Raw genomic sequence first — 19,070 nt, 5'->3', positions numbered from 1 at the left:
ACCTTTTAATAAAATGCCTTATTCTCTTATATGGAATATTATTGAATTACTAAGTGAATGTGATTTTTGAAAATCACATTATTATTATTATTTTCTTCAAACCAACAAACAAATGAGAACTCGTACATCCATCTTGAAACTTACAGATCTGAACATTCTTAATGATTCCATCTTTGACAGTTTCATTGCAATCTCTGTTTCTCATTCTATCACTTGTCTGACTGAAATTTATTTTATATGTTCTATTCTATAATCATTTTATCTACTGAGTAGTTATCTTCAGTCAATATTTATTTTTATCCTTTCCTATTGGAGGGCAATTGTGGTGGAAACAAAGATGAATTGCAGTTTTGCTTTTATGTTTTTGCGTATCCACCACTATAACAACTTTGTCACAAGAAGAGCACCTATCTTTTCTTTTTTTGCCTTGCTCTGAATATGACTAAGTAGCCATTTGGTTGTCTTTACCATAATGTACAAACTTTATCGCTTTTGATATTAGCTAATTGGCAATATTCTTTCAGCATTTTGATGGTGTCGACAAGACACGCATTGTCCAGTTAATTTACTGGAGACATAAATATGTACACAAAAATATATACATATGCATACATACATATATACTTATAAACATATTTTAAGTAATAAATTTTGTAGCTTTTTATTATAATTTTTTCATGTTTTCATAATATTATGATTTCTGAATATAGGAGGGTTTTAGTATATAAATTTGGGTGTACAAATTTTATGTAATTTAAACATATAATAAATATATGATCTGAAATTAATCAAATGCAAAAATTTAGAAATATCAGTTTAAAAATAATTTAGCTTCTGCCATTTTCTCAAAAAAACATGGATATCTACATTCTATAAACCTCATAAGACAGAAAATATTTTTTAAATCATTAACAAGATATAATAATAATTTAATTTTAGTAAATAGCTAATATGTGATTGTGAAATGTTGCAGAAATACCTGTTGTCACTCAAATTTAAGACTCTTAGTTTCTGCATCTGTCCAATCTCTTCAGGAAGAAATTCCAGTTTATTGGAACGTAGAGACATAACTGTTACATTCTTACAGCTTCCAATCTATGGGTAACAAAAGAAAATAAAGAAATACACTGTAAACCATTTTATATTAATTTTTAATTTAAAAATAATCAATTTACAGATTTCCCTGTCACTTTTAAGACTCCCTTAATATGTCTATTGTTTTATTTTTTATAATCCCACTCTTTAAAATATGTGTATATATAATATATATTCCTCTAGGTATTAAGGCAACATATATCTCATATTCTTTTGCATATTAGGAAGGAAGAATTTTCTTTATAATTTTGTTATTTAGAATGCTCATTAACTTCATTGTTTTAATAAGTTACATTGTTTTTATTGTCCATCCAAGTGAGTGCTAACACATCTATGTTTCTCATAGATCATACATACTCAAAAGATGTTGACATTGCCTTGACAAAGTTAGTTTTATTTCATGTTGCAATGGTACTTGTTATTTCTATTCATAACTTTTGGTTTTAAAATAATGGCATATTGATTATTGTTCCTTCATTATGAAAATGTTTAGTATAAAATGTTAAATTGAAAATATACCCCACATTTTTTTCTTGACATTAATAAATAAAAATACCACTTAGAAAGAAAAACCAACAGAACCTCCTGGTGAATTCTAAAATAAAAATAATATTATTATGCCACATGATACCTAGAAAAACTATTTACATTAAAAATCTTTCACTTCAGAAATGGAAATGTAATGATCCCAGAATGCTATTTATCATTATTCTTAAGAGCAAAATATTTAAATTATCTAAAACTGCATTCCTTAGCATTGAGTAACTTACAATATTTTATTACTTTTCTTTGCAAGTAGTGTTCGAGTCAAATGCATTTTCTGAGTCAAATATAAGCACTTATCACATATTACTTAAAGGATAATAATCAATAAATACTTATACAGATAACTCCTATATACATTGACAGCTCAACTCATGAATCTACATTGCTACTGCACCAGTTAAGACTTAATCCCAAAACATATTCATTAAAAGTTAGTTAACAAAAACAAGTTTATTTCTCACTTCTCTGGGTAATTCTGGAAGGAAATTCTCATCGACTGCTAACGTTCGAAGACTATGAAGGTAGCCGATAGTAGAAGGTAGAGACTCCAATTCATTACAGCTACAGTCAAATTCTTCTAATAAAGATAAACTGAAAAGTTAAATACATTAGTTAGACATTTTAAAAGGTAAAATGGCAAAAGAGCTTTTAAAAGGCCACATATCCAAGTTCACTGAACAAAAAAAAGTTATTCATTTATGACTACAATGGTAACATATAAATTGTTTTATCAGTTCAGCCAAATGGTTCAACCAATGCTATTTAATAAGTGGCTCAATTTATGGGGCACCTGGGTGGTTTGGTTGGTTAAGCATCCTACTCTTGGTTTGGGTCAGGTCATGATCTCACGTTTCATGAGTTTGAGCCTCGCATTGGGCTCTGTGCTGACCATGCAGAGACTGCTTGGGATTCTCTCTCTCTCTCTCTGTCTCTCTCTGTCTGCCTCTCTGCCCCTCCCCCACTTATGCTCTCTGATTCTCTCAAAAATAGATAAACTCTAAAAAAAATTTAAAAAAAAAGAAAATGACACAAGGTTTTGTTTGTTTGTTTTATGCAACTTAAGTGTCATTTATAGCTTGATATTCATAATGTATATCCTTGGAGTGGATGCATAGAAGTGGCATGGGATAGGTAGAAGGGTGTGAAGGGCAGGTCCACAAAGGAATAGTAAGGGGGGCAAAACATTAACAACAAATCACTGATTAAATTTTAGGTTTACTAAGCACTTTAAAGATAAAAATAATCTTTACCTTATAACAACTCTATAAGATAGCTATTATTTTTAAACCCATTTTACAGATAAGGAAATTGAGGCTGAAAGAGGCTAAGTAATTTGCCCAGGGCCACACAAAGTAGGAAATCTGGGAGCTTAAATGCACACAGTATGCCTCTGCTGTATTTTCTTGCCTCTTAGCCAGTGCATCTGTAGCCAAGTAGCCAAGAGTACAGAGAGGGCTCATTTCAGCCTGCAGATATGTTCAGTTTGGTTTACATAGTATTTTAAAATGTGGTAAACTCTACATAATGATCGAGATTCTTGGCACCTCTTGAAAGAGGAAGATCTGGCAATACTGGGTTGATATTTCTCCATGACAGGCAATAGAAACAGAGTAATGGCTGCTGCCTTCACATGAACACAGTTCTTTAGTTTATCACAATCCCTACTACCCCATATATAGCCAGTTTTGACCCAGATCTACAGAAAGAAATTCTATAAATGCACATTCAAGTTATCACCAGGGAACAAGAAATTTCAATATCTGGTTTGAGATAGCTGGAAAAGAAAGATGGCCTGTCACTAGGGAAGCACTATCTGTATTTAAGTTTTCACTGATGTTGTTGTTAATATTATTACACTGTTATTACCATTCATAACATCATTATTACTGTGATAGGAAGGAACCCCCAAGAGCAAGGATCTTGCTGTTATAAAGCGAAGGATGAATTAGAGTTAGTTGGATTTAAAGTTGTATAATCAGCTTCCATCAGCTGACTTGAATGCAATTTACCCCCATCATTTAGTTAATGAGTAAACACAGAAATTAAACATTATAGGTTTTAAGTCAGTCAGAATGGATTTGTGCCCAAGCTCTGTCACTTACTAGATGTGTTATCTTGGGTACCAAACAATAAAACAAAGACCACAGCTCAAACACCAAAGCTGATTTTATTTACCTGCCAGGCAAAGGAACATACCAGGGAAGAAATTCACGGAGTAGTGCTCTGACGGGGAAAAGTCAGTGCCCAAAGGGGGTGGGTAACAGTGGGATATGCTCATTAACGATCAAAATTTGCATTATGAAGAGGGTGGAATGAGTTCACAAGCCTGTGTACTGTTACATAAATCAAGTCCTGTTAACCACGGGTCAGGAAAGAATAATTTGGTAGGTTAAGTCTGACCCCGAACCGAGGTAACTCATGATTCATAGTCCTTAACAGTTTCAGCTACTTAGAACCACATGTAGTGAAACACAGCATTCAGCTTTGAATAATATCTCATAAGCAAGTGCTGCTTAAGTGAACAATTTTCCTTTTTCTCTGAGCCTTAGTTTCTTCACATTTGCAAAGAGAATACTAGCAATTCCTGCCTCATGCAGTTGCTCTGAGTATTTTATGAAATATTGTAAGTAAAGGATTTAGCACCTTTGCTAAATCCTGCCATAAAAATACATGCTCAGGAAATGTTTTCTCTTTGTATTAGTGAACCCTGATGAATTCGTTTCTAAAACCTTTGAGGCCGCACATGCAGGGGTGGTTATGTTGCTGGGTACCAGGTGTGTATGGCTCTGTGTGTGTGTGTGTGTGTGTGTGTATGTGTGTGTGTGTTGGTGGGGGCAGGAATCAATGTATGTGGGAAACCCTGTAACAGTTTTTTTCTTTAAAAAAAGTCTAGCATAGTGCCTTACATAGTGTACTTAGTGTACTTAATATATTTGGTAGAATTGAATAAACCATGTATGGATGATTTAGGGTTATGTACTCAGCAAGTGACCGGTCATAAAAGTGCCAGAGGCTTTCAAAAATAAACATTTCAGATGTACCTTCAGAGAAGAAGTCAAAGACTTAAATAGTTCAAAATATAATTAACGTTTTTCGTTTTTCTTTTCTAAAAACATGTTTTGAGGGGCGCCTGGGTGGCTCAGTTGGTTGAGCGTCCGACTTCGGCTCAGGTCATGATCTTGTGGTGTGTGAGTTCAAGCCCGGGTAGGCTCTGTGCTGACAGCTCGGAGCCTGGAGTCTGCTTTGGATTCTGTGTCTCCCTCTATCTCTGTCCCTCCCCCACTTGCGCTCTGTCTCTCTCTCAGAAATAAATAGACATTAAAAAAAAAAACCATGTTTTGAGTTTAGTTTTGAGTCACAGTAAGGCAGCCTTTTGTGCGGTTCTGATATGAACAAATTTCAATCATCATGGTTTCATTAAATAACATTGTACCCCCACAACATGGCTCAAACATCAGTATACTTACTAACTGTGAGAAACTGCATAAAGTATAAACTTCGCTCTTAACTCTTGGGTCCACAAATCACAATGTAAATAACAGATGGGCATCATGACTAGTCACATTACTTCCTTCAAAGTCTGTCAGTGATTTGTCTCTGAACATCCGCCATTCAGTTCACACACAAACAGTACATCATGTAGTTGCATTGCCTTCTTGTCAATCAGCAGTAGATAGATACTATAGGTATAATAATTCAATATTTATAGCACTATTACTGTTGAAAAATCTCTTGGTCTCCCTAATGCCCTTGGTGAGTTAAATGAAAATGTGAAAACTTGCTTTTGATCACCAAGAGCAAATTCACTAATCCAGCCAATGGACCAAGGAGTTATTTCAACTTTGAAAGCCTATTATCTTACACAGACTTTGCAATAAGCCATCAATGCTACAACTGGAGATCATGAAATTTATTTAGCTGAGTTTTGGAAGAAATATGACATAAAGCATACAAATGAAAGTATTTAAGCATCATGGCAGGAAGTAACAGCAAGTAGTACACGTGCATTACAGCAGGAACTTTTAACACAATGTGCGAACAACCTTGGAGGACTTGAATCAAACATAACTGGAGTTGTAGAAGAAAGAGGGTCACCTGGGTGGCTCAGTCTGTTAAGCATCCAACTCTTGATTTTGGCTCAGGTCATGATTTCACAGGTTTGTGAGTTTGAGCCCCACTTCGGGCTCTGTGCTGGCAGTGCGGAGCCTACTTGGGAGTCTTTCTCTCTCACTCTCTGCCCCTCCCATGCTCTGGATTTTTCTCTCTCTCTTTTTTTCTCTCAAAATAAATAAATAAACTTAAAAAACAATAAGAAATAGCGGACTGTGGGGATAATGCCTGTCACTATTCAAGGTACTGTAAATATGCTGCCAGAGGAACTTGGTAAACTCATTGACATAAAAGGAAAGTGGTTGTAATGAAAAGGATGAAGACATCCTAGAGGAAGCCATGCTGGTAATAAACTTCACAGTAAAGGAACTCTCAGAGAGGTTTCATGACACAAAAGCACAAAGGACAGAAGTTTGGAAGACAATTCAAGCTTAAAACGTCACTTCACTGATGCATAGAAAAGACATTCACTGTGAGCTATAATTTACATGATGAAAAGGCAAGTGATGTTCAAACTAATCTTGATAACTTTTTTTTACAAAAAATATCACTTTAATTCTTGATGTTCCTACTGTTTGCAAAGACAGCAAACAAGATAAATATTACTTTTACTATTTTTCCATTTCCCTATACAATTATAACCAACCGTAACAGTATTTAATGTTCTGAAAAAGGTTTTAAAGACCTCAGGCAGTACTATCATGGTTTTCCCTCATTGATTATTAAGACCGTTGCATGGTTTCAGCTTCCATGGCCATTTCCACAATCCTCCGCTACTGTGCAAGGTGAGAACTTCCTGCATTAAAAAGACAACATTTGACTGCACTAAGGGCTGTACTGAATTAATAATTTATAGTCGAAATATTTTACATCTCTGGGTTAGAGAGAAAGCTAGTGGTGCAAAACACACACTCTTCAATGATTTCTGACATTTAAAAGATTTAAACTCATAACATTCCAGCTGACTTTGCTGATAGTTATCTTGTTAGAAATCACTTAAGGTATTCTAATATAGGATCCTCTTTGAAAAGAGTTATATCACATTTACTCAGATTATCACTGGCTTTCAAAAGATAGATCAAAATAAGTGAAATAGGTCACTAGAAAAAGACAAATAATGTCTTATCTCACTTATATGTGGAACCTAAAACAAAACAAAACTGAGCCCATAGATTCGGAGAACAGATTGGTGCTGGCCAGAAATGAGGGTAAGGGATGGGAGAAATGAATGAGTGTGGTCAAAAGGTACAAACTTCCAAAATACTTCATGGGGATATAATGTACAGCCTGGTGACTATAGTTAACAGCACGGTATTGCATATTTTAAGGTTGTTAAGAAAATAGATCTTAAAAGTTCTCATCACAAGAAAAAAATTGTTTGTAACTATGTTTGGTGATGACTATTAACTAAACTTTGTGGTGGCCATTTCACAATATATACAAATATTGAATCATTATGTTGTACACCTGAAACTAATGTAATGTTATATCAGTTATATCTTAGTAAAAAACACATTCGTTATAGTTTTTGCAAGAGAAAGACCAAAAGTTCCCTTTTTTTAGAATTGTTATCTATAGTCTATAATTGGACACACTAAAAGGAAAAATCAACAGCAAGGAAAGTGTAAAGTAGTGCTTCCCAAACTTCAGTGTGCCTATGAATCACCAGCCAAACTTATTAAAATGCAGATTCAGATTCAGTGGTTGGGATGAGCCCAGATTCTGCATTTGTAACAAGCTCATAGGTGATGTAAACGCCCCTAGTCCTAGGGCCACACACTGGGTTTGTTGTAAAGCTTTAAATAAATAAAGCTCTTACAAATATTCCCAGAGTTACACTTAAACACACACACACACACACACACACACACACACCAGACATACTCATAAAAGATAAAATCTCCATAACTATTACAAGAGTTGCGTTCTGTAAAGCTTTGCCTTAGTTCACACATGACTACTACTACTGAAGTATGCTACTGAAGGTAGTAATGCTTGAAATTAAACAATAATGGTATTGACTTCATTTTCTAAAATTACCCTCTCTGTTTTTCTCTAGTTTGGTTTTCATGAACTAGTTTTGGCTGGGAAGTTATTACTGTAACATTAACCTTCAAGTACCTAGCTAAATGATAAGACTGTGAATATATTATGTAGATAATCTATAATTTCACTTTAACATCATTCAGGACCACTAGAAACCATTAGATACTATTAAATCTTCTATTAATGTAGATGGTAAAAAACATAAAAATAAATAGGTTTGAGCTTCACTTTCCTTGTTCAGTTTTCACTCATTAGAAATAATGTAATTCAGTAGAAAATATTCAGACAGGCATGGGTTCTAATTCTAGTGTGGCCACTTAATAGCTGAGTAATTTTGTCTACTATTACTTCCTGTTTTCTCATCTATAAAATTGGTCGATAATGCTTACTATATAGAGTTTCAAAGAGGACTAAATGTATGCTAAGCCCCTGGTATAGATATGGCACTCCATTAAAATGGCCAAGATGGAGAGCACCCTAAAAAAAATCTTGAACAATGTTTTTGAAATACGTAAAAGTTATCCTGTGGTAATTCAGTTTTTAAAATGAGTTTTTTCATATAAACAAAACCTTCTAGTAGACAAAATGTAAAACTACCTGAAATTGATTAGTAAGGCATGGAAGCTAGACAAATTTAAGGTGATATGAAAGAAATTAAATTAATTAAATTAAATTAAACTGTATTTGCAAAGATTTAGTAGAAATGGATATATAGGCATAACATGGAGATATTGTGGGTTTGGTTCCAGACTGTCAAAATAAAGTGAATGTCGCAATAAAGTGAGTCAAATGAATATTTTGGTTTTCCTATTATATATTGGTGCATGTAAAAGTTATGTTTACATTATACTATAGTCTATTAAGTGTATAATAGCATTAGGTATAAAAAATATACATACCATAATTAAAAATGTTTTTTTGCTAAAAAACGCTAACCATCATCTGAGCTTTCAGAGAGTTGTAATCCTTTTGCTGGTGGAGGCTCCTGCCTTGTTGATGGCAGCTAACTGATCAGGGTGGTGGTTGCTGAAGGTTTTCATAAAATTTCTTAAAATAAGACAACAGTGAAGTCTGCCATATCAATCGACTCTTCCTTTCATGAACAATGCTCTGTGATGTGATGTTGTTTGATACCATTTTGCATACAGTAGAACTTCTTTCAAAACAGGAGTCAATCTTCTCAAACCCTGCTGGTGCTTTATCAATTAAGTTTATGTAATATCCTAAGTCCTGTGTTGTCATTTCAACAATCTTCATAGCATCTTCACCAGGAGTAGATTCCATCTCAGGAAACCACCATCTTTGCTCATCCATAAGAAGAAACTCCCCATCCATTAATGTTTCATCATGAGATTGTAGAAATTCAGTCACATCTTCAGGCCCCACTTCTAATTCCAGTTCTCCTGTTGTTTCCACCCCATCTGCAGGTATGTCCTGCACTGAAGTCTTGAACCCCTCAAAGTCATCCATGAGGGTTGGAATCAACTTCTTCCAATTTTCCTTTAATCTTAATATTTTGACCTCTTCCCATGGATTATGAATGTTCTTCATGACATCTAGAAGAATGTATCCTTTCTAGGAGGCTTTCAATTTACTTTTCCCAGATCCATTTAAGGCATCACTATCTATGCAGTTATAGCCTTACAAATTATATCTTTTTTAAAAGTTTATTTATTTATTTTAAGAGAGAGAGAGAGAGAGAGCCAGCAGGGAGTGGGAGAGAGAGAGAGGGAGAGAGAGAAAGAATCCCAAGCAGGCTCACGGAGAGCCTGATGTGGGGCTCGAGTCCATGAACCATGAGATCATGACCTGAGTGGAAGTCAAAAGTCAGACTTTTAACTGACTGAGCCACCCAGGTGCCCCAATTCAAATTATATTTCTTAAATGATAAGACTTGGAAGTGAAAATGACTTGGATCCATGGACTGCAGAATGGATGTTGTGTACAACATCAGTCTCATTCTACATCTCCATCAGAGCTCCTGAATGATAGGTGCATTTTCAATGAACAGTATATTTTGAAAGGAATCTTTTTTTCTGAACAGTAGGTCTCAACAGTGGACTTAAAATATTCAGTAAATCATTTTGTAAATAGATGTCCTGTCATCCAGGTTTGTTGTTCCATTTATAGAGCACAGGCAGAGGAGATTTAGTGAAACTCTTAAGGGCCCTAAGATTTTTGGAATGGTAAATGAGCATTGGCATCTCACTTAAAATCACCAGCTGCATTAGCCTCTTGAAAGGCATTAGCCTCTTGAAAGGCATTGGCCTTTCAAAACAGCCTGTGTTTTGAAACTCCAAAGCCATACATTAACTTCTTCTCTCTAGCTATTAAAGTCCTAGATGATATCTTCTTCCAATCGGTGGCTGTTTCATCTACATTGCAAATCTATTGTTTAGTGTTGCTACTTTCAGGAATTATTATGGTTAGATCTTCTGGATAATGTGCTGCAGCCTGTACCTCAGCAATTGCTGTTTCACCTGGCACTTTTATCTTATGGAAACAGCTTCTTTCCTTAAGCTTCCTATACCAACCTCTGCTAGCTTCAGAGTTTTCTTCTGCAGCCTCCTCACCTCTCTCAGCCTTCAAAGAATTGGAAGAGATTCTTGCTCTGGATTAGGCATTGTTGGGGCAGGGAATATTGGGGCTGGTTTGATCTTCTGTCCAGACCATAAAACTTTCTCCATATCAGCAACAAGACCGTCTTGTTTTTCTTATTATTTGTGTGTTCACTGGAATAGCAGTCTTAATTTCCTTGAAGAACTTTTCCTGTGCATTCACAGCTTGTCTGTTTGGCACCAGAGGCCTAGATTTAAGCTTATCTTGGATTTTGACATGACTTCCTCACTAAGCTAAATCATTTCTAGCTTTTGATTTAAAGTGTGAGTGTTGCAACTCTTTCTTTCACTTGAACACTTAGAGGCTGCTGTAAGGTTAGTAATTGGTCTATTTTCAATATTATTCTTTCTCAGCAAATAGACAAGGCTGAAGAGAGGGAGGTTGATGGGGGAATGCCTGGTTGATAGACAATTTAGAACACAAACGACATTTACCAATGAAGTTCACCATCTTGCATGAGTGCAGTTCATGGTGCCCCCAAACAATCACAATAGTAACATCAAAGATCACTGATCACAGATCAATCACCAAAACAAATATAATAATAATGAAAAAGTTTGAATTACGGTGATAATTGCCAAAATGTGACACAGAGACATGACATGAGTAAATGATGTTGGAAAAATGGCACTGATAGTGTTGCTTAATGCAAACCTTCAATTTGTAAAAAATGCAGTATCTGCAAAGTGCAATAAAATGAGGTATATCTGTAATAACTAAAGGGAGAGATATAAAACTTGTTTGGAGAACATTTAGAATGGGCACATAGTGAATGCTAAGTAACTTTTGCCATTATCCTTATTTTCATATGTTGTAAAATAAATTTCATTTAATTTAGGCCAAGAATCAAGTTTTAGACTCTACCCTTAATTTTCTCATTAATATTTGGTAAGTCACTTGTGCTACTTCTAAATAATGCAAGAAATTAACAGAAATGAAACTAATTCTTTTCTATGGTGTTTATTAAATGAAACTCACCCAGTTTTTATACTAAATCCTACAGTCTAAGATGAAATCAGTCAAACTGTGGTGGAAACAGCATTTGTTAAGAGTAGTCAATCATTTAGAGATTTTACCCGTGAAACATCTATGTTAACTGATTTTGAACAGTTACCATCATTATCAAGATAATATACTTTTCATTTGATCCAATTTTCCCATTTTTCCAAAGTAATCACTGATTTTTCCCTTCCTTTGGACCCTTTAGGAAGTTAATTAAGTTGACTGAAAAGAAAATCTATATATTTTTTTAATTATAGGAGAAAAGTACCACCCAAATGTAAAATTCTATTTAAAAGTATTGTTTTAAGTGAACGTATCTATAACCCATGAGTAGAAAATAGCTTTGCCATTGAAGAAGACCACTAAAAAAAGATTCTATATGTGTTGCTTGGATGGCTGAGTTGGTTAAGTGTCTGACTCGATTTTGGCTCAGGTCATGATTTCGTGGTTCATGGGATTGAGCCCCTGTCGGGCTCAATTCTGACAGCACAGAGCCTGCTTAGGATTTCTCTCTTTTTCTACCCTTCCTCTGCTTGCATGTACGCTCTCTTTCTCTCAATATAATACATAAATAAACTAAAAAAAAAAGATTCTATATGCTTCAAGATAGGATACTGAAAGATTTTTTAACCTACAAAAAAGTAGAAACATTTCATTTATGCTGCATTTAGAATTTGGCGACAGCCCATAAATGGTCACAATCCTAAAATATTGGGACAGGGAGTGAAGGAGAAACTAGGCAGTAGAGGACAATGGCTCTTAAATGGAAATCATTGCTGGTTTTGTCCCTTAACTGGAATCTTATACAATCATAAATGAAATTCCATTTGATCATTTCTCTGTACTTTTCTCAATAACTTTTATTTTTTCTGTAAGGATAACTCGACCACTTCAGGAAATAGATTATAATCTTTTTCTTTTGTGTCTTAAATTTCTCTCTCTAGCTCCTTAGACTTTTCAACCAAATACTATGATTCTAAAAGCTTATCTCTGAGGACTCTGCTAAAAAGCATAGAATAATTTCAAACACTGCTTTTCTTTTCTTTTCTTTTCTTCTTTTCTTTTCTTTTTTAATGTTTTTCTTTATTTTTTGAGAGAGAGAGAAACAGAGTGCGAATAGGGCGGGGCAGAAAGAGAGGGAGACACAGAATCGGAAGCAGGCTCCAGGCTCTGAGCTGTCAGCAGAGGCCATGCAGAGCTCAAACCCATGAGTGGCAAGACCATGACCTGAGTGGAAGTTGGACGCTTAACTGACTGAGCCACCCAGGCACCCCTAAAACACTGCTTTTCTTGAGAGTATATTTTATAAGTTCAAATATGTATGTCATGGACTGAATGTTTTTGTCCCACTTCCCAATTCATATTTTAAAGTCTTAACCTCCAGTGTGATAGTGTTTAGATGTGAACCTTTGGGAAGTAAATCAGAGTTAGATGATGTCTTTGAGGATGGGGCCCTCATAATGGGATCGGTGCCCTTATAAGAAGAGATGCTAGAGAACCAGCCTCTCTCCCTCTTTTTCTGTTTTTCTTTTTGTGCATCACAAAGAAAAGGTTGTGTGAGCACACTGAAAGACGGTAGCTGCTTGTAAGCCAAAAGAGGAGACCTCAAAATGAAACCTATCTTGCCAACACTTTGATTCTGGACTTCCCAGCCTCCAGAACTGTGATACATAAATTTATGTTGTTTAAGCCACCTAGTCTGTGATATTTTATTATGGTAGCCTGAGAAGACTAAGACAATATATTATTATACTTGCAAATCAGTATAAAACATTTTTCTAAGAACTTGATGTTATCATGTTATTAATCATCACACAAAAGAACATAAACAGCAGTAAATAAATGTCTTTTTGATTATTACTATTAAAGCCTATTATAATTTTTTGAAGGCTATCTAACAACAACCTCTGAGATGTCTCACAACAACCTCTGAGATGAATTATTATTTCCATTTCTCAGATGAAACAATTGCAGTTCTGAGATGTGAAGTGACATGTCCAAGGTCAATTAGTTTAATCAGTGGAGAAGCCAGGATTGGAATCTGTCTAGTTCCAAGGCTTGCAAACATGCCCCTCTGCCATACTGCTTAGGTACAATGAAGGAGATTAAATATTCTCAAAACATGATCTCAGACCTTAAGGAGCCTATATTCCAGTTGGTAGGACGTGGCAAAATAATGGAAAAGTTTAAATCATGATACAAAAGATAAATAAAGAACTTATATAACAAATGAAAAAATATCACAAGTTAAGAGTGTTCTCTACCTTATATATATAGTTCCCAAAACTTATCTGTCCATGAAACTTATCTTTGTGTCATACCTATTAAAATTCCCAATAATAACTGTTTTGAGTAATATAATTCAGAAAATGCTGGTCTACTTTGTAGGTGTACTAGAGCTTTTGATTTAGAAGAGGAAGCTGTAGCAGTCTGGGTGGGCAGAAGAAATAAGAATTAAGCTGTAAAAACAGTAAACGTATTTCTTGAATCCAAAACCCGGAAATGCAAATTAAATAAGTCAGTAATTTTTTACTTTATCAAACTATTTTTTGAAAACATTTATTGAATATGTGCACTTTCTATTTATTAATACATTTAATCCTCACAACATTCTTATGAGGTAGGCATTATTATTATGATTTCTATTTATAAGGAGGAATCTAAGGCTTTGTTGCCCAATAACGAATCAAAGAGCCTGGTTTTGAACCCAGAAGGTCTGGCTCCAGAACCAAAGCTATCAACACTATGGTAAACTTCCTCTCTAAGGCAGCTTCATTTTAAACTGGCACTTCAGGTAATTCTGATGCAGGCACAACAGATTCAGGTTTGAAAAGATAGCTGATAACAGTAAACTGAATCTAGATAGTTGTTCTCAAACTTTAGCATATCATAATCCCCTAAAGGTCTTGTTTACACAGAGATTGAGGGCGCAACACCCAAAGTTTCTCATTCAGTAGACCTGGGTTTGTCTCAGAATGTGCATTTCTAACAAATTCCCAGTTGAAGCTGATGCTGCTGATCAGACAACCACATGTTGAAAACCACCAGTTTAGACCATGTAAAAAGTTGAATATTTATGTAAATGGATTTCAGTTTCATCCAGTGAAGTGTGCATGTGTGTGTGTGTTTTGTCTTTAATTAAAAAAAATTTTTTTTAACATTTATTTATTTTTGAGACAGAGAGAGAGCAAGAGTGGGGGAGGGGCAGAGAGAGAGAGACACGGAATCTTAAACAGGCTCCAGGCTCTGAGCTGTCAGCACAGAGCCCGATGTGGGGAACAAATTCACAGACCATGAGATCATGACCTGAACTGAAGTCAGATGCTCAACTGACTGAGCTACCCAGGTGCCCCTGTCTTTAATTTTTTGACTAGAATAACATTACATAATGGAAAATTCAAGAAATACAGAGTATTTGATAAAATCAAGTCTCCTTATTTTTCTCTATTCACCAGCTCCCGCATTCTCCTCCCCAAACTGGTGTACATTTCTAGTTTCTTATGTATCCGTCTATGAAACAGGAAAACAGAAGGAAGAATGTTTTTAGTGTTCAGGTACCTAGAATAAAGCTCACTTATTTTCTTGTGATAACAGTATAGTAAATAGACTACTGGAATTTACTATCTGGGGTATTGATATCATATAAGCTAAACATCAGGATCAAAGAACTAGAGAATTTTAGATGCAGGTAGAAATTATAAGTGAGGAAACTAAGCCACAGAAAGGTTACATAACTTATCCAAGTTCACACAGTAAGTGGCATAGCCAATATTCACATCCATGATGTTTGACTCCACAGGCAGTGCTCCTTGCACTATCCCTTAGGAATCTGAGGCCCATCAAGAAGAAAGGTCTTACTCAGCTTTGCTAAGTTACATAGATTGTCTGGTTTCTAGTCCAGAAATATTTGTTTGACCATACACTGTGAGGGAATGACACTTTAAAATTTCCATTCACATTTTTGAGTTTTTATTGCTTTTTTTTTAATTGTTAAAAATGTTTATTGATTTTTGAGAGAGAGAGAGAGAGAGCGCACACAAATGGGGGAAGGGCAGAGAGAGGAGACACACAATCTGAAGCAGGCTCCAGGCTCTGAACTGTCAGCACAGAGCCTGACACGGAGCTCAAACCCACAAACTGTGAGATCATGACCTGAGCCAAAGTTGGAAGTTCAGCCAACTGAGCCACCAAGGCACCCCAACTTTTTATGACTTTTGACCAAGACAATGGAGCTAAGAAAGAGAGGGCTTAGTATGCAGTTTTTCTTACTATGGAAAATCCTTTGCCTCTACAGCATTAAATTACCTCTACCCATTAAATTACCCATTACCATTAAATTACCCATTTGCCTCTACCCATTAAATTACCAAATACTATGAAATGTAGGATACAATTATCATATATAGTATTAAGAGGCATCATAGGTCAATTGACAGCTTAGCTATGAAATCTATTGACTTCTCTCAGCCTCAGTCTCTAACTGTTGATGGGAAGATAATAATATACATAGAATGGTGTTAATGGGGACTTTAACTAAATAAGAATTGGGGTAAAGCACAAAACATGGTATCTGGTGCCATGTGAGTAAAAAAAAAGTTATTATTATTTTCATTGTATATTTGACTCTTCGAGTGGCTGGAACTCCTAGGTACAATTTAATGTTGGACAACAAAAATAATCAATTTTACAAGTCATTTCACACAAAAGTCATGGAATCTTTTTCAACTGTGAAAAATGTTGAAAAATTAATTCTTCCAGCACTTTTTACTAGTTGGACTATTAAAAATGACCAAAGAGGAGCACTTAGGTGGCTCAGTTGGCTGAGTGTCCAACTCTCGATTTCAGTTCAGGTCGTGATCCCAGGGTCGTGGGACTGAGCCCCATGTCAGGTCCACCCGCACTGAGCATGGAGCCTGCTTGAGATTCTCACTCTCTCTTCATGTGCCCTTTCCCCCACTAGCATGCTTTCTCCCTCTCTAAAATAAAAATAAAAATGAACAAAGATAAGTCTAACATATTGAAACACTCTAAGTGTAGAATGAGATTAACACTACAGCTGGTCATAACATTTCCAGGATTTTGGAGAGTTCTAGGTAGAATGTTTAATAATAAACTGCCGACTATTCTTTTCACAAAACACTTTTTGCATGTGATCTGGGATGCCATTAAATAACATCATAATCAAATTTCACCTCTAGCCTTTGCACTGAACCTCTGATGTATCAATTCTGAATTCCCTAAGAAAAATAAAACTATTATTATTATTGCTATTGTTATTATTTTTACTTCATACAGATTGCTTATTAAAGTATATTATACAATTTTAGATATATAATATATTTTTTGCCATACATGCAAATTTAAATTATATATATGCAAGTGCTACATTGAAGTGAGAATATAAGTTAGAAAATGGTCTTGTAATTTTACTATACAAACCATGATGTGATATAAAACAGATACCTTCAAATTTGTTGGTCTTTATAGTCTTAAAAATTATTGATAACCCTAAAAACTTGCATTTATGTTTTTTATATCTATTGGTATCTACTATATAATAAATTAAAACAAGAATTTTAAAAATAATTATTATGTAAAATAATAATAAACCTATAACATGTTAAGATAAATAACATATTTTTATTCAAAGTAATGATATTTTTCTAAACAAAAACATTTAGTGAAAAAGGTAACATTGTTTTTATTTTTGCAAATCTCTTCAATGTTGGGTTTAATAGATGATATTATATTCTCCTATCTGCTGATGTATTCAATTTGTTGTGATATATTGTTTTGACTGAATTGTGCATAAAAACATCCAGCCTCACACACATGCGTAGTTGGAAAAGGGAGGAGTATTTCAATAGTCTTTTTGGATAATTGTGATTATTCTTTGATACTACACCAAAACTCGCCAAGTGGCTGTTTTTTAGGGGATAACTGCAATGTAGAATCTGAAACTATATCAATGAACTTTTCTTATTCTTCATACCAATACATTAAAATCAACTGGCCTATTCTGCATTTTGAATGGGTCTTTTACTCATGCCTGATCTTGTAACTCATGCGTTGGTTATTTGGAAAGCGTTGCTTCACTGAGTTGCACAGGTTTTCCAGATGTTGACACATTTCATAATACACTATCAACAAATTATGTTAATTTATATCATACTAGTCTTATCAGAAAAGCCTATAAGTATTGGGAAGCTGTCAAGCTCACAGTGGCAGATAGGAATTTTCCAAAATTCCAATTTTTGCTTGACTGCTCAAATTTTATTGTCAGTCACAAATTCTGTCAGTTGTTTTCCTTGAAGTGATGAGCTCACTTTGTTCATTTTTGACAAAATGTCTGGCAAAAACCCAAGTTTAAATAACCAGTTTGTCAGTCATTCTCTTTTTTGTTGAAGACTATGTCTTAGGTTCACAGCAAAAGTGAATAGAAGCTATAGAGATTTCCCACACACTTCCCAGTGGCTTCTTTTTGTTTGTTTGTTTTTTCACCTTTTTTTTTTTCAGTCCATGTCTCTAATACTTTCCTTTTATTTTCCTTGAAACAATAATCAAATTAAGATAATGACACTTAAAATAACTAAAAAAAAAATGAGCTTCTATGATAAAATTCTTAACCTTTATCCCTCTAAACCAGTAATCAACTTCTGAGTTAAATAGGCCCATTTATCTTTGATGAATATTTTTTCATACCTTCAAAGGCAAATAATTATTAATTTTTAAAAATCAAAATGCTTAAAAGAAGACTAAGTATGGAAATAACCTAGCATCCAAATTCACAGCTAATCTAGCATCCGAATTCACACCAAATTTACACCAAAAGTTGCATACTAAAAAAGCAACTTTTCTTTGTGTATTTTTAGATTATCCACCCTTTTTAATTTGTCTTCACAGAGCTAGGGTAATTAATTTATATATTTATATAAAATTATGTGAACATGAGTGGTAAAATATCAAGCATGATCTTGGTAGGCGTAAATGGATTTGAATTCAGTTTCTCCTGAGTATTGACCTAAAGAAGAAAATCAGTGCCTAAGAATATAATTATATAGGAAGAGTTGTTTTTTTTTTTAAAGCATCAGGCTGATAAAGATGATTACTTTTGTGTACCCCAAAGGAAAGTTAATTTCTCTCTATATTGGAGACATTGTGAATAAACGCAGAGAGAAATATATTGCATGGTATTAACATTAAAATATTAAAAATAGATGAGATTTTTAAAAATAGCTGAAATTTTCACTACTTTCTAAAGTTTGGATATTGGTATTTGAATTTAGTCAAATTGTTCTACTCTTGGATTTTCCATATCCATTTTCCATATCAGTGGTTACTTGCCAACTTGGGGTGAGGAGGGGAGAGAGAGAGAAAAGGGGAAAAGAAACGTTTGGGATTGAAGAATATGTTTATCATCTTGATTGTGGTGATGGTTTCATGGCTTTTGATCTATTTCAAAACCTATCATATTGTAGATTTTAAATATGTGCAGTTTATTACATGTCAATTACACACATTAAATATTACTTAAAAAAATTAATGTTTAGTTTTTTAAGAGAGAGAGATCAAACAGGGGAGGGGCAGAGAGAGAGGGAGAGACAGGCCAGAGCAGGCTCTAGGCTTTGAGTTGTCAGCACAGAGCCTGATGT

General features: G+C 34.6%; 1 protein-coding gene across 3 annotated transcripts in view; it reads right to left on the bottom strand.

Annotated features, from left to right (window-relative positions):
• The window catches only part of LRRC7 (leucine rich repeat containing 7), a 553,650-nt gene that overhangs the window by 117,202 nt on the left and 417,378 nt on the right, over window positions 1-19,070 (bottom strand). For all 3 annotated transcript variants that reach the window (XM_043575239.1, XM_043575241.1, XM_043575240.1), the window contains exons 12-13: window positions 2,103-2,232; window positions 980-1,095 (exon numbers count right to left, since the gene is read on the bottom strand). In XM_043575239.1, coding sequence (XP_043431174.1) covers window positions 980-1,095; window positions 2,103-2,232 — 246 coding nt within the window. The remainder of the gene's footprint in view (window positions 1-979; window positions 1,096-2,102; window positions 2,233-19,070) is intronic.

Source organism: Prionailurus bengalensis, chromosome C1 (assembly GCF_016509475.1).
Source record: "Prionailurus bengalensis isolate Pbe53 chromosome C1, Fcat_Pben_1.1_paternal_pri, whole genome shotgun sequence".
NCBI classification, from domain to species: Eukaryota; Metazoa; Chordata; class Mammalia; order Carnivora; family Felidae; genus Prionailurus; species Prionailurus bengalensis.
Note: the sequence above shows the minus strand (reverse complement) of the source record. Positions and strands in the feature narration are given on the sequence as shown.